This window comes from Perissodus microlepis, chromosome 23, assembly GCF_051167445.1.
Source record: "Perissodus microlepis isolate ML-2025 ecotype Zambia chromosome 23, ASM5116744v1, whole genome shotgun sequence".
NCBI lineage: Eukaryota > Metazoa > Chordata > Actinopteri > Cichliformes > Cichlidae > Perissodus > Perissodus microlepis.
This window is the reverse complement of record NC_140482.1, coordinates 7,483,020-7,496,802: the sequence shown is the minus strand read 5'-3', so window position 1 is coordinate 7,496,802 and position 13,783 is coordinate 7,483,020. Positions and strand designations below refer to the sequence as shown.

Sequence of the window (13,783 nt, the reverse complement as noted above, 5' to 3'; positions counted from 1 at the left end):
CCCATTCAGTGCCTGAATAAGCTGGCAGCTAGTGACAAATATAAGAGTGAATAAGTGATTGATTCTGTGTACTCATTTCTCTCTCACAGCATTTTCAGCTGGCTTTGATTGACTCCAACCCCTGCACTTTGTCCAAAGCTGAAAGTAAGCACCTTTTCTATTTATTTGAGTATTATGTTATTAATTGTATCTAACCGCTTTTGTGAATATGCATCATTACTTTTTATTCTTTCAGCTCTCCCCTCCATCTTTTCTCCTTTCACCATCCTTCTGTACGCAGCGTTAGACCGGTGGTTTTGCTTCAGTCTACTTAGAGCACTGGAATTATTTGATATGCTGCTCCCATCTCATCTCGCCCGCTGTGCTACCTGTTACCTTGGTGATAGCAATATCCATTTTTGTCCAGGCTCCCGCTGTTTGCCTTTGCTTCTTTGTGTCCCCCCTCACTGCTTTTCTAACTCGCTCACATACGTAGCAAGGGCAGCCCCCATCTTACTCCCCACCCCCCACCCTCTCTCTTTCTCTCGCTTGTTCGTGCTCTCTCTCTCTCTCCCTCCTCTCCACTCTCTCTCTCCCTCTCTCTCCCTCTCCATCTGCTGAGAGTCACTCAGGCAGCTTAGATCAGACACTGCAGCGCTCCAGACAAAGGAAGGTGCTGCCAGGAGCACAGCTTACCTACCTGCTCTGTTCATGTAGACTGGGCCAGCCTCGGGTTTCTGACACCTCTTTTTTATTGACAGCTCAGCACTACTTTCCAAAGACTTTTGGAAACACACTGAGGAGGGACTCAGTTTTTCTTGAAATGTTGAGTAACCTCTAACACGCTTGTGTTCTTGTCTCTCTCTCTCTCTCTTTTTGTAGTTCAGTTCCACATTGCTCATCTGTATGAGATTCAGGTAAGTGTTTGATGCTTGATTCGACCTGCACTTGAGCTCTGCTTGCTCTCAAGGGTACAAGACTAGATTTGCCCCCACCCCCCCATCTATGCTGAGTAATTGAGAAGGAGGGGGGGGTGTAAGTGCTGCATGTCGATTGAATGTGGAACAGCGAGGCGAATAGCTTTGACTTAGCGGTGTAAAAAATAGCAGGGCGTCTGAATGCCGGGGATTGCCCTGTTTCCTATTTTCTCTTCTTTTTTTTTTCTTTTCTTTTTTTAAAATTTGAACTACGTGCTGACAAATTGAGGATGGAGCAGGGTGCTCGAGTGGGTGGCGCGCGGGAGGGGATAGGAGATTACTCTCGGCCGATCGACAGGGTTGCCACGGAAACAAGAAAGTCTGTCTCCCCCTCTTTTGTATGCTGGTGGTCTCCCTCTCTCTGTCTCTCTGTCTTTATGTGGGTTTCATTGGCGAGGTACAGTAGCTCTCGGCAGCTCAGGGATGCGTTTAGCTTTTATTTATTTAATTATTATTTATTTTATTTTATTATTATTTTTAAATTGTGCTGTGTCAGAACACGCCGCTGCAGTGAAAGACCCCCGGCTAAATTAAGAAGGGTGGGAAGTGCAGTCAGCATGATTACTACATTCCTGTCTCCTGCTGCAGGTTAACAGAGATGGAAAGACGGCCAAAATAGCAACTATAAAAAACTATAACTATAAACTAAAAGCTATAGGTCTAAACTGTGTTGGTTTTTGTTTAGTTTTTTTTTACTTTTTTACTCCTTGTTACACTTCCGCTTATCCTTTTCCCATATCCAGAAGAAATACCGGGCTTCCAAGGAGGCTTACGAGAGCCTTCTGCAGACAGAGGATCTTCCTGCGCAGGTGAAGGCCACTACCCTGCAGCAGTTAGGTAAGGTTTTCTAAGGATATATCATAGTTTTGATATTTCTTAAAAACAAACACACAGTTGGGTAATTGGATATATTCCCAGGCTGGATGCATCACACGGTGGAGCAGCTCGGGGACAGAGCAAGCAGGGACAGCTATGCCATCCAGTGTCTGCAGAAGTCTCTGGAGGCCGACCCTAATTCTGGACAGTCCTGGTACTTCCTTGGCAGGTATGCTGCACACTGGAAAAACAGCTTACAGAGGATTGTAGTGTTTGATACTAGTGTGCTCCTTACCTCTGCTTTCCTGAAATAAAGCAATAAAATAATGGATTGTGAGGCTCTAAAAGCAGTGTGTGGGCTGTTTGTGAGTCCTGGACAGCTGAGCTGGACAAGCCCCAATTCCTTTCTGATTAGCTCAGAAGTCTATGCGTTAGTGGCTAATGCTGCTGGCTAGCTGCTCCTAGGCATGTATTTCCAGCTCCATATTTTTATTTTTCAACCTTATTAGAGTGGCTTTGCATGATTAGCAGTTAAAAATAACCCCCATTAACTTTGGGCTCCTTGTTCATACTCTGTCTGAAACAAGCAGTTCTAGCTCACTTTACTCTCCTTTTAAGCTACTTTTAATTCTAATTGGCTGCCCCCTCGCAGACTGAAGAGCTTCCTTCTTTCCACTTTTTATTTTTCTCTTTTTCTTTTTGTTTTGTTTGTTTGTTTGTTTGTTTGTTTGTGACCACACACTACTCTACTGAGAATTTAGATTCCAGTTCAGCATCTATGCATGCACCCCGGGCAGCAGACTTGAAGCGAACGTCAGGACTAGAACAGGAGTAGCTACTTAAGAATTGGGTTTTCAGCTGTCTGTGTCCTCAGTGGATTAAAATCAAGGCTTAAGAAAAAGCATGGGAAGTTGGGCTGTGTTGTAAAAGGTTTATTGAAGGTGAAATTTAAATCCATAGCTTGGCAATATCAGCACTGTGTTCTCTTTGGTGGTTGATCAGGGGAGGCACATTCTTTTGGCGCGTCATTTTGTGTATTGGTCGTCACTTTTTGGCCGAAAGCAGATTAGTAATGGAGGTGAGGAGAATCAGAAATTGCCACCACCACTTTACACAGAGGGCTTCATTTTCCGATCCTCCTTATGTTTTAATTTCCTTAATGACTCTGTGGGTGAGCCTTCTTTATTGCCATTGTCTAGTTGATTGAAAGTATTTGTTCTGTTATGGATCTGGTAACACCAGGTGTCAGCTGGTGTTACCCTTTAAGCATGTTAAAGGGTGGAATTTGTAAAGAGGAATGTATTTTTGGAATATTATTTCCATATCGTGACAGCCTTTGTCTTTCCACAGGTGCTACTCAAGTATTGGGAAAGTCCAGGATGCCTTCATGTCTTATCGGCAATCCATAGACAAATCAGAGGCCAATGCAGACACCTGGTGCTCAATAGGGTAACTTTTGTATTTAAAAGTAATCTATTACTTGTTTTCACAAAGAAAAATATTTAAAACCATTTTTGTCTGCATCATCATTATAATTTTTCTTCCCCCTTCTATCGTCATCCTCCCCTCCCTCTTCCCCCCTCTGCCCCTGTCCTCAGGGTGTTGTACCAGCAGCAGAACCAGCCCATGGACGCTCTGCAGGCGTACATCTGCGCCGTGCAGCTGGACCACAGCCACGCCGCTGCCTGGATGGACCTGGGCACGCTGTATGAGTCCTGCAACCAGCCGCACGACGCCATCAAGTGCTACATCAATGCCACTCGCAGCAAGGGCTGCACCAACACTGCTGCGCTAACCCACCGCATCAAATGCCTGCAGGTGGGTGGTGAGAAGGATTTCATAGAAGAAGCAACCATGCAATGGCTGTTTGGATGGGTATATAGCGTCAGCTGGATTATTTTGTTTGAAGAAAATTTAACAGAAGTGCAAAGATATTTGTCTAACAGCAACAGTGAGGTTTTCATAAACGGTTTTCCCCAGGTTAGGCGGTCGAGTAGCTTTAATTGTAGCATGTTGAGATGAGAACGCTTACTGAAACTGCTGGTTGCGATTTCCTTCTTACAATTGCAGGATAAAGTTAGCGTTTTTACATTTTAGGGTCAAATCTGTGTTTCTGCATTGTGACATAAATATGATTTGATTTTCACACAATGCCTTTAAAGCAGATAAGCACATCCCAGTTTGCATATCTGTGAGGGGAGGGTGTCAAGTAACCTCGTGATTTCAGTCAGTGAGGTGGCAGTCAGGTGAGGTGGGGTGGCCTGTTTTTATTTTCAAAACAGGAATCTGATCTTCACAACACGTCTTTGAGGAAGACAATTGTTGCACGAGGAACCAAGTTTTCTGAGAACCTTGCAAAAAAAGCTGTGGATGCTCAGCAGGCCAGAGGAGATTACATAACCATCTGAGAAGAGTTTGGATTCGACTGATCTGCAGTCAGACTGCTGTTGTCAGTAAAGAAGAGTTATCCTCTATGCTTCTTCATAGTCTGGTTCCTGTGCAACCTGAATTATGTTCCCAGATTAACTTCTAAACAGGTTGAGCCTCCCATATTGGCTCATGTTCCTGAGTCTACCAACAGCAGAGCGCTGATTAACAGTAATATTAATGGCTGGCCTACAAGGAGAAAGCCACCGCTCTCCATAAAGCATACTGCTACCCATATGCAGTTTACTGATGATCACATGGGTGAGCCAGACAGCTGCTGGAACAATGTTTTGTGGACATAGGAGACTAAAATTAATTGTTTTGGTCAAAGAAAGGGAAGCGGTGCAAAAGAAAGTGTGAAGCACAGCGGTGGTAGTATCATGGTTTGGTTCTGTTGTGATGTATATCGGCCAAGATGGCTTGTTCTTCCTGACACAACCATCCCATTTATCCAAGCTTGGGGCCGGCTTGTGACCTCCTGAGGCTGGGTTTGTCTTCCTGTCTTATGCAAAGTCAAATAGAAATGCTGTGGAAGGGCCTGAGGAAGCTCACCAGCATCTTGAGATTGATTGCATTCTTTTTAATGAAATAGTTTAAATTTCCTCCAAGCTAAGCCAGACTGATCAAAAGGCGAAACCTTTAGCTGCAGTTATTGCTGTAAAAGTGGCTCACAGGCTGTTAAGAGCTAAGGCTCAGAGTTTCCCTCCTCACAGATATGCAATACTGGATCATCTGTATCGAGAAATGAATGGATGTCCAAGTTTAATGTTTTCACTTTTAAGGTATTTATGTGGAAATGAGGAGAATCTTTTTCCTGTAATTGTAAGTGCTCTGTGAATAAGCATCATTGGGCTTCATGTTTTTTTTCAACCAATCAAAAGACGTGTAACCTACTTTATCCCTGATTGAAGTTTGCTTTAATTTGTTGGAGCTGCTCTGGGGTTCACCGGAGTTGTTTGGCATGGCTCATGCAGATAACGGGCAGAAAACAGTGCAGTGAACGCCACAGACACAAAATGATACCAGTGCAGGCTTCGTAGTAGACTCCCTTTAGCATTAGTAGCCTCTCCCTTTTTCTGAACCTTCCTAATCCTAAAACTCCCTTGCACTTGGATAGCAACGCATGTGGTTTCTAAAGGGCTCTTCTCCAGTACCTTCATCTTCTTCTCTGCCTTTTGCTGTTCTTTACCATCCCTTTGAGGTTTAAATTAAATCATTCCTAAGGGATGCGATTAGACAAGCACAACAGAGACTTCGGAGGTCAAAGAATAAACCTACTACACCCTTTGAGAAATAATTAGGTCTCCTTTTTACGGATTTCGAGAACGATTAGCGCTAACGACAGCTGACGTTAGCTGAGCGAAGTGGCCCTCAGCCCTCCCGCAGATTTAAAACCTGGGCGACCCCGCATCTCATGCGTTAATTTATTCATCTATGCTGTCATTTTTTTTCCTTTACATATGCATGAAGGAATGTTACATTACCACCCAGTTTACTATAGCATAATTTCATGGCATTAAGACAAGCTCCGCTGGCTTGTTTTAATGGACACTGTGACTGTGTTTGGGATCACTGTTGCTGAATGTACCTCCTCATGTTGTTAATGACATGACTGTAGGGTTGAGTTAGCCAGACCAGTGCAAGTTGGCATAATCACTGTCAGATTCTCAACTTGGCTTCACTTGTTGTTTTATTTATTTATTTATTTTTAACCTCTGCCAACTTACCATTGCTAATCATTTCTTTGTTTTGAGGTCATCGTTTTCCCAAAAAAAAAAAAGTAAAAAAGAAAAGCCTTGTGTTTTATTATTTTTTTATTTTTATTTTTTTCACGTCGTTCTCCATTCCCCTAGGCTCAGTTGAGTAACCCCCAGCTCAGTAGCCTACAGAGTAAAAGTAAAATGCTCCCTCTTATTGAGGAGGCATGGAGTCTGCCAATCCCAGCTGAGCTAACCTCCAGGCAGGGAGGCCTGAGCAGTGCACCACAGCAGGTGAGAGACCAGATAGAGCAACTTACCCCACCCACTCCTCCTTCCTCCCCTCTTCTTGCCTCCCCCCGCCTCCTACCTCCCCTCCCTTCCTCTGAGTCCAAACTCAGACACTTAGGCTCTCGAAACACACACGCACACACCTGCAGGGCAGCACACACGCATGCACTGTCGTACATAATGATGGGTAACGCTTGAGCTCAATAACAAGGCGACCCCTCAAAATAAAAACGCCTTTATTTCTCTGCTGCCCTCACGATTGGAGACTTCGACTGCATTCCGAGTCTTCTTTTGTCGCAGCTTATCGCAATTGGCTACTTCTAGAAGCTCACGGGGTCACGGCCGCTTCACAGCAAAACCGAGCCAAGTGCTATCCATCCGCTGCACTCCCTTCTCCTTTTTTTCTTTTTTCTTTTCTTTGTTTTTTTGGCCTCCAGCAGTCACATGGCTTCACCCATCACGCTCAGTTTGATTCAAAAACCGAAAAAATCCGATAAATGATTTTTTTTCTCATTATTTTTCCTCTTCTATTTCTTCTTTTAATCCTTTTTTTCCTAAATCTAACATGGTATTCGGGATTACACCCCACCCCTAGTCTCCTCCACCCCCCCAACCCCTTGTCATGATCAGATTAAAGGGCTCTAATTAAAAGTAAAGTGGCTGTGTTTCTACTTCACACACACTTTGCCTCTTTCTTTTTTTTATGCGTTCTCTTTTTTGTTTTATGCGTTCTTTTTTGTTTTGTTTTTTCCCTGGTGGGGGCTTTTCTTCACCCTGCCTCGGTGTGATCGGTGAGGTCGTGCTGCCGTAGACTGTCCCCAGGCTTCCTATTGGCTCTGTTCGTCTTCCTCCTCCCCACCCGCCTCCCTTTCCTCCCCTTCCCTCTTCATTAGCTGACCTTAGGCACCTTGCAGTGTTTCACCTCCACTTCATTTAAACACGTCGGTCATGCAGTAGATAGCCGTAGCTCTGCTGTGTCCGTGTTTGCGTGTGGTCGTCGTTGTCGGAATGTGTTGATCTTTTAGCAGCCGACGTGGCGATACTCGACTCGAGCGCGAATGAATTTGTTCGAAATTCTTCGGATGAGCCGATTTCATTGGGTCAGGTGTGACTTTATAGCCTGACGCTCAGTAATAGTGATGATAATGATATTAATAATAAACCGAAGCTGCGTTTTTGTCATCTGGCTTTGTTTTTAACGCAGCATGCTAAAACGATGGCTTGTTCCGCAGGCCGTACAGTCACATCTGGCTCATGAGCTTTCTCCAAACTAATATTAAAGGCTGTCAGTGTGTGAATGCTTTGTAACCTTTGGCTTCCAAGGTCGAGTTATGCCACTGTGTCCCTAAACAGCTGCTACTGCCTTGCAATGTCTCGCCAAACTTGGGAACATACTAAGTCTTTCCCATGAGGACAGTTGGAGCGCTGTAGATGCTGTTTGGTTGTAGCCTCTGTACGTGTTTTCCCAGCTTTCCTTTAAACAGGAAAGATAACCTGGAGGGTGTTGCTGTGATTTGACGCAACGCCTTTAGACACACAGGAATGTTGTTTTTTTTTTTTTTTTTTGCTTTATCTGTCATTGAAGCTTTAACGCAGAATCACATTATTGCTCTCCCTTGTTTCTCTCTTTCCACAATCCCCATCTCCATGTCTCCATAACCCCCTCTTTCCCTCTTCCTGTTCTTCCTGTTCCTCCCGTACCCTTAACTTTTTTTCTTTTACCACCATCTTCTTTCATGACTTTCTTTTCGTCTGGCTCTGCTCCAATCCTCTTTGTTTTACCCATCCATTTATATATCTTTTTTTCTTCTCCTTTGATTTGTTTCCCTTTTGCCTGCGCCTCTCCCTCCATTATCCCCCCCCCCACAGGCTTGTAAGCCCAATCACAGTGCAGAGGGCGGGGGCTCGGGTCAGTCTCTGCCTCCTCACGTGGGCTCGCTTGGCCAAGCGGACGACCAGTCCTGCCCAGCCAAGAGGAGGAAAGCCTCCGGTCCTGCCAAGGTAAATATGGCAGTTGTTTCCCTCGTAGTAAGCAGAGTTTACTCAGAACTGAACTGGGGTGGCAGAGGCGGTAATTCCAGTTTCATTCACCTTAATACAGCTTCTTTTTATTTTTTTCACCTCAGGGTGATTCATGGGCCAGTAATCCAGCACAGCCAGTCCCCAACTGGTACCTCTCACCACAGAAATTACAGGTTAGCAACATTTTCATCTATTTATCTTAAAAAAAGGTCATCATTATTTTTAGGTGTCACATGGTTCTCACTTTTTCTGTCCGTCTTCAGATGTTGGAACAGTTACGGAGTAATCGGGCCAACTTGAAGCCGCCGCAGCTCCAGATGTTGGAACAGCTGGAGGCTCAGCTCGCCATAATGCAGCAGCACCAGCACCAGGTATTGAACAACTTCTAGCATATTCAAAGTGATGAACAGCATCGCTTTTCTTTTTTTGTCTTGAATTTATCCTATTAGTTTACAAGAACGCTGCAGAAAAAACGTGAGAAATTCACAGCGAGGGTCGGGTGAATGTTTTTGGTTTAGATCAGCACTGACTCTGGTGCTTCTATAAACACGGTAGTTAAAGGCTTTAAACTGTGATGGCAGAGTAAATAAACTCACTAATCCAGAGTGGGTAAACACTGCCTGATCTCCAGCCCCACAGCATTATTCTTAAATCACTCTAACGGTGAGCTGTGGCATGTTGAGGCATTAACCCATCGCATCTTGTGCCAAACCACGCATCAGTGGTGGAAGGTTTCAACACTCAGAGGTGAATGTTTTTGTTTGTTTTTGTTTGTTTTTGTTTTCTCCTGGCTGCTTCCATGTTTGTCTCAGCTCACCCGTCTGGTTTTTCAGACGTGATAAATCACTCGCCGGCGATTATGATTGACAGTTTCAAAGTATTGTTTTATTTTTCTTTCACAGATGAGACAGAGCGCCTCAGGAGGTCAGGTGCGCCCATCTCTCCCCAACGGCCCCACTACCAACTCCCTCCCCTCCCCCAACCCCAGCCTGCACCCCATGCGGCCCCACCTGGGACCCCACCGGCCACCGTGTCCGCCTCAGCCACTGGCCAACGGGCCCGTGGGCTCCGCGCCGCACGGACACTCGGACCCGCTCCCCGCGGGTGACAGTAGTAACAGTAGTAGTAATAGTAGTAGTAGTAATAATAATCAGCCAGGGCCCGCGCCCACAGGACCCAACGGAGACGTGCCTTACCTGCAACCTGCCGGCAGCGGCGGTGCAGCACTGCTACCTCACACCTGCACAAACACGCAAACACAGGACGCCATGCCGCGCCAGGCCCTGCACCTAAACTCCTCTCAGGTGAGACGCCTCACTGATGGGCTTTGTTCTCTTTTGTTTTTTATTCCAGCGCTGGTGACGGTGCCTGCTCTGCTCTCAGCTCCTGTGTTAAGTAATAGATAAAAGCGTGATTTAATCCACAGAGCTACGTTCATGAAAGCTGTCAGAAACCATTGACAAAAGTTATCAGCCCATATTTTACTTACATTTTTATTCATTTTAATTTGTATTTTTATTGAATTCATTTTTTTTATGTCTGTTTTCTATTATTATTTTATACACATGTGAGTGTGCATCCACATGGGCACATTTCTGGCTCTGACACAGAGCCTGTATAAAAGCCCAGCTTACACATCATAATTACAGCCACACGTGTCCATGGTTACTGCCTACGAGTGCACTTCCTAACAGCTGTGCTCTTTTTTCCTTCAGGGGCTTCAGAAGGGGTCTGTTCCACATGGCTCCAGCAGTGAGGGGACCCTCTCTCACCCCGAGACCCCCAACTCCACCACCCTCGCGCACCCCAACAATCAGGTTGGACATTCCACTAATGCCCCGTCGCCGCGGCCTCATAACCACCTCCCGTCCCCGCCCTCCCTCCCCCACTCCTCTACCTCAGGTGGAGCAGGACCCAGTGTGTCCGCTACCAAAGATGGCAACGCCACAGCCGCGTCCCTCGGCAACGGGAACTCTGAGGTCAACACACCGTCGCCGCTGCCATCAGCTGATGGCAAAGCAGCGCAGGGGGACGGCCTAGCCAATCACATCCACTCGGATGGCGGCAAAGTGGTAGAAGGCGGCGACAAGCCGAGCCTTAGCGCAGACAATCCTAGGCTATCTGCCCTGCTGGCAGGGGGGAAGGGTCCAGAGGAGAGCGAGGGGCCGTCAGAAGGGACTGTGCCCGCGGCATCCACCACCTCGGATTCCCACAAGAAAATCAACAACATCCACCCGGCCGTCCTGCCCTCCACCCCCCACGCACAGGGCAGCTCAGCTGCCTCCTCGCCCATCTCTGCCATATCCACCGCCACACCTTCGCCCAAATCCTCAGAGCACACCCAGGCATGTGGCCACAGTCCTGCTGGCACCGCAGCCACTGCACCCGCCGTCAACGGCAACAGCAAAGGAGGAATTTCCGAGGACTCCCAGAGCCCGCTGAAGGCTGAGCCGCCTGCCGTCACCAGTCTCAAAGCTACGCCTCCGCACGGACACAGCTCCTCGTCGTCGTCATCGTCGTCTTCAATATCCATCTACCCCAGCTCCACAGACGTGCTGAAGGCCTGCAGGTGAGAAGCCTCATTGTTTTTCTTTCACATTATGGAGTCTTGCGGATGCACTCAGACTGCACGCTTCTTTCCTCTCGTCAGGAACGATCGCATTGGTGTCGTTGTTGTTGTTGTTTTTTGGTGCATGCACAAAGAACACGCAGTCAGGCTGCGACAGGGGCTTTAAGTGCATTAGCAAAACACCAGTTTTCTGGCATCTTACAAACTGAGAGTGACTTAGAGCTGAGTATGTTCTGGCAAGAACAGCACTGAGTTAAGTGTGTTTGAGGTACTAATGGAAATGTGCAGCTGCTCCCGTGTAAATGAGAGAAAATGTGTGTGCCTCACTCAGCTAATTTAGTGCTGAAATGTAGCGTTTAAGGGTTTTCAATTATGTAACCTAATGTTTGGAACATGTCTGGAATGTTCTCCAAAATCGTAGCAAAGTTTAAGACCATTTTTTTATTTGCTGCCTGTGCAGAATGAGAGCAGGATGGCCGGGCTGTGTGGGTTGTTTTGAGCATGTCTCCTCCCTGTGGAATTGCAGTGTAACTGCAGTACTAACAGCAAATTATTATGTAACTGTCAACAACACCGAAGGCTACTGGGCAGTCTTGTTGCCATGCAGATATTATTCAGTTAAACGGAGCCCTCCATGTGATTACAGACCTTCCATCAAATGGAAATAAATGGTTTGAGGTTTTGTTTTTTGTTTTTTTTTTTAGTTTACATTTTATGTATTAAAATGTGCCATCACACCTTGCAAGGTTCTAATGATACCACTGATATTGCTGAGAAGGAATTTGAGAGAAGTGTTTGCATCACTGCTGTGGCTGAGGAGGTTTTGTGTGCTATGCATGTGCAGAAACCTGGGGAAGAACGGTCTGTCCAACAGCAGCATCCTCCTCGATAAGTGCCCCCCGCCACGCCTGCCACCTCCACCCTCACCAGCCCTGCCCAAAGACAAGCTCAACCCTCCCACACCTAGCATCTACGTAAGTATTAGCCATCAGCAAAATAAGTACATTTTAAATTTCTTCAGTTTTTAGCGCCCGAATTAAAAAAATAATTACTTTCTGTTTCCTGTGGCTGGACCAGCTGGAGAACAAGAGAGATGCTTTCTTCCCCCCGCTGCACCAGTTCTGCACAAACCCTTCCAACCCCGTCACTGTCATTCGAGGACTGGCCGGAGCTCTCAAACTGGGTAAATGGCTCCGTTACAAACGTGTGTGTGTGTGTGTGTTTGCCGTCACAGAGATGATCGGAGCTTCAACTGTGTGCGGGTGTGTTTCTTCACGCAGACTTGGGTCTGTTTTCCACAAAGACGTTGGTCGAGGCCAATCCAGAGCACCTGGTGGAGGTCTGGACTCAGCTCTCCCAGCCTGCCGATGAGAACTGGGATCCGACCGGCACCAAGAAAATGTGGCGCTGTGAGAGCGCCCGCTCCCAAACCACCATCGCCAAATACGCCCAGTATCAGGCCGCCTCCTTCCAAGAGTCCCTGCGGGTCAGTTCCACTTTGCCTGTCACTTCAGAGACTGTAGAGAAAGATTCAGCTCGATTATAATCCTGAACTCACACTTTTTTGGTTTGTTTGCAGGAAGAGAATGAAAAGAAGGCACTAAAGGAGCCCTCAGACACAGAACCAGCGTCAGCAGAGAGGTACCTAACAGCGTTATTTAATGAAGACCCAGGTTTAATTATTTTGGCCCTGTTACAAAATCTCCAGGCTCTGATTTTTGTTCAGCTTTTCTCTGGTTTTCCGCAGAAACATAATGCAGAACATACTGAACATATTTTCTGCGAGTGATTATGGTCGTACTCTGTGTGTGGCTTATTGGGAATTCTCTGTGTGTCTTAAGTGCTGCCCGCAAAAGAAGGGGACCTTTGAAATACATCAAGTTTGGAACCAACATCGACGTGTCGGACGAACGGAAGTGAGTCTCATCTCAAAGTCTCGTCTGCCTTTCATAGCTTGTCTCTCGAGAGTGTAACCCAGAAAAAACAGAGCTGCCTGTGTGAGAATCTGTTTGATTTCTTTGCTGTCCCTGAGTTAAAGTCTGAACTATTTGAGCAAATTTCAACCAAAAAGAAGAGAACTGCTCATCTGAACCATGTTAAACTTGGCACTGTGGACACATACGCAGCAGTACATCTGCCTTATTATTATTATTGTTGTTGTTGTTGTTATTAATACGATACTTTAAACTGTTTGAGTTAAAAGCACCGCTCTCGTCTCACCTGCCAGGTGGAAACAGCAGCTCCAGGAGCTCAGCAAACTCCCAGCCTTCGCTCGAGTGGTTTCCGCCGGCAACCTGCTCAGTCACGTGGGTCACACCATCATGGGTATGAACACAGTCCAGCTCTACATGAAGGTGCCTGGGAGCCGGATACCAGGTCAGCACACTAACAAGAAATTATGTCTACAGTATTCATTTATTTATTTATTTTTGAAGTGGTCAAAGAACATTTGTTCCCCCCCCCGACCCAGGTCATCAGGAACACAATAACTTCTGTGCCGTCAACATCAACATTGGACCAGGAGACTGTGAATGGTTTGCAGTACCGGAGCCCTACTGGGGAGTGATGAGCAACTTCTGTGAAAAGTAAGGAGCTCTTTATCTTTCTCCTCTCGTTCTCTCAGCTTATACGCACGCGCCTCCCAACCTCTCTTCTCAAACTCCTCCTTCCTCCAGGAACAACATCAACTTCCTGATGGGCTCGTGGTGGCCTAACCTGGAGGACTTGTACGAGGCCGATGTGCCCGTCTACCGCTTCATACAGCGCCCGGGTGACTTGGTGTGGCTTAACACTGGCACAGTGCACTGGGTGCAGGCTATTGGCTGGTGCAATAACATCGCCTGGAACGTGGGACCTCTTACCGGTATGAAGTCATAGAGAGCATATTTTCTCTTAATAATAATAATAGTAGTAGTAATTAACCATTTTCACCCACAGTTATAACTCAGAAGCACTGAGGTGTGATTGAAGGGTTCTGATCCACAGTCGGGTTGATTTTATTTTCG

General features: G+C 46.4%; 1 protein-coding gene across 2 annotated transcripts in view; it reads left to right on the top strand.

Moving 5' to 3' along the window:
- The window catches only part of LOC146360907 (lysine-specific demethylase 6A-like), a 36,943-nt gene that overhangs the window by 19,688 nt on the left and 3,472 nt on the right, over positions 1 to 13,783 (top strand). The window contains exons 7-26 of one of the 2 annotated variants that reach the window (XM_084922583.1): positions 90 to 144; positions 862 to 896; positions 1,700 to 1,793; positions 1,875 to 2,001; positions 3,123 to 3,221; positions 3,371 to 3,590; positions 6,053 to 6,190; positions 8,057 to 8,188; positions 8,314 to 8,382; positions 8,473 to 8,580; positions 9,112 to 9,513; positions 9,925 to 10,778; positions 11,623 to 11,752; positions 11,856 to 11,961; positions 12,059 to 12,264; positions 12,358 to 12,419; positions 12,620 to 12,694; positions 13,006 to 13,154; positions 13,249 to 13,363; positions 13,454 to 13,641. In XM_084922583.1, the coding sequence (XP_084778709.1) occupies positions 90 to 144; positions 862 to 896; positions 1,700 to 1,793; positions 1,875 to 2,001; positions 3,123 to 3,221; positions 3,371 to 3,590; positions 6,053 to 6,190; positions 8,057 to 8,188; positions 8,314 to 8,382; positions 8,473 to 8,580; positions 9,112 to 9,513; positions 9,925 to 10,778; positions 11,623 to 11,752; positions 11,856 to 11,961; positions 12,059 to 12,264; positions 12,358 to 12,419; positions 12,620 to 12,694; positions 13,006 to 13,154; positions 13,249 to 13,363; positions 13,454 to 13,641 (3,364 nt within the window). The remainder of the gene's footprint in view (positions 1 to 89; positions 145 to 861; positions 897 to 1,699; positions 1,794 to 1,874; positions 2,002 to 3,122; positions 3,222 to 3,370; positions 3,591 to 6,052; positions 6,191 to 8,056; positions 8,189 to 8,313; positions 8,383 to 8,472; positions 8,581 to 9,111; positions 9,514 to 9,924; positions 10,779 to 11,622; positions 11,753 to 11,855; positions 11,962 to 12,058; positions 12,265 to 12,357; positions 12,420 to 12,619; positions 12,695 to 13,005; positions 13,155 to 13,248; positions 13,364 to 13,453; positions 13,642 to 13,783) is intronic. The other variant, XM_084922584.1, reaches the window with a different exon arrangement.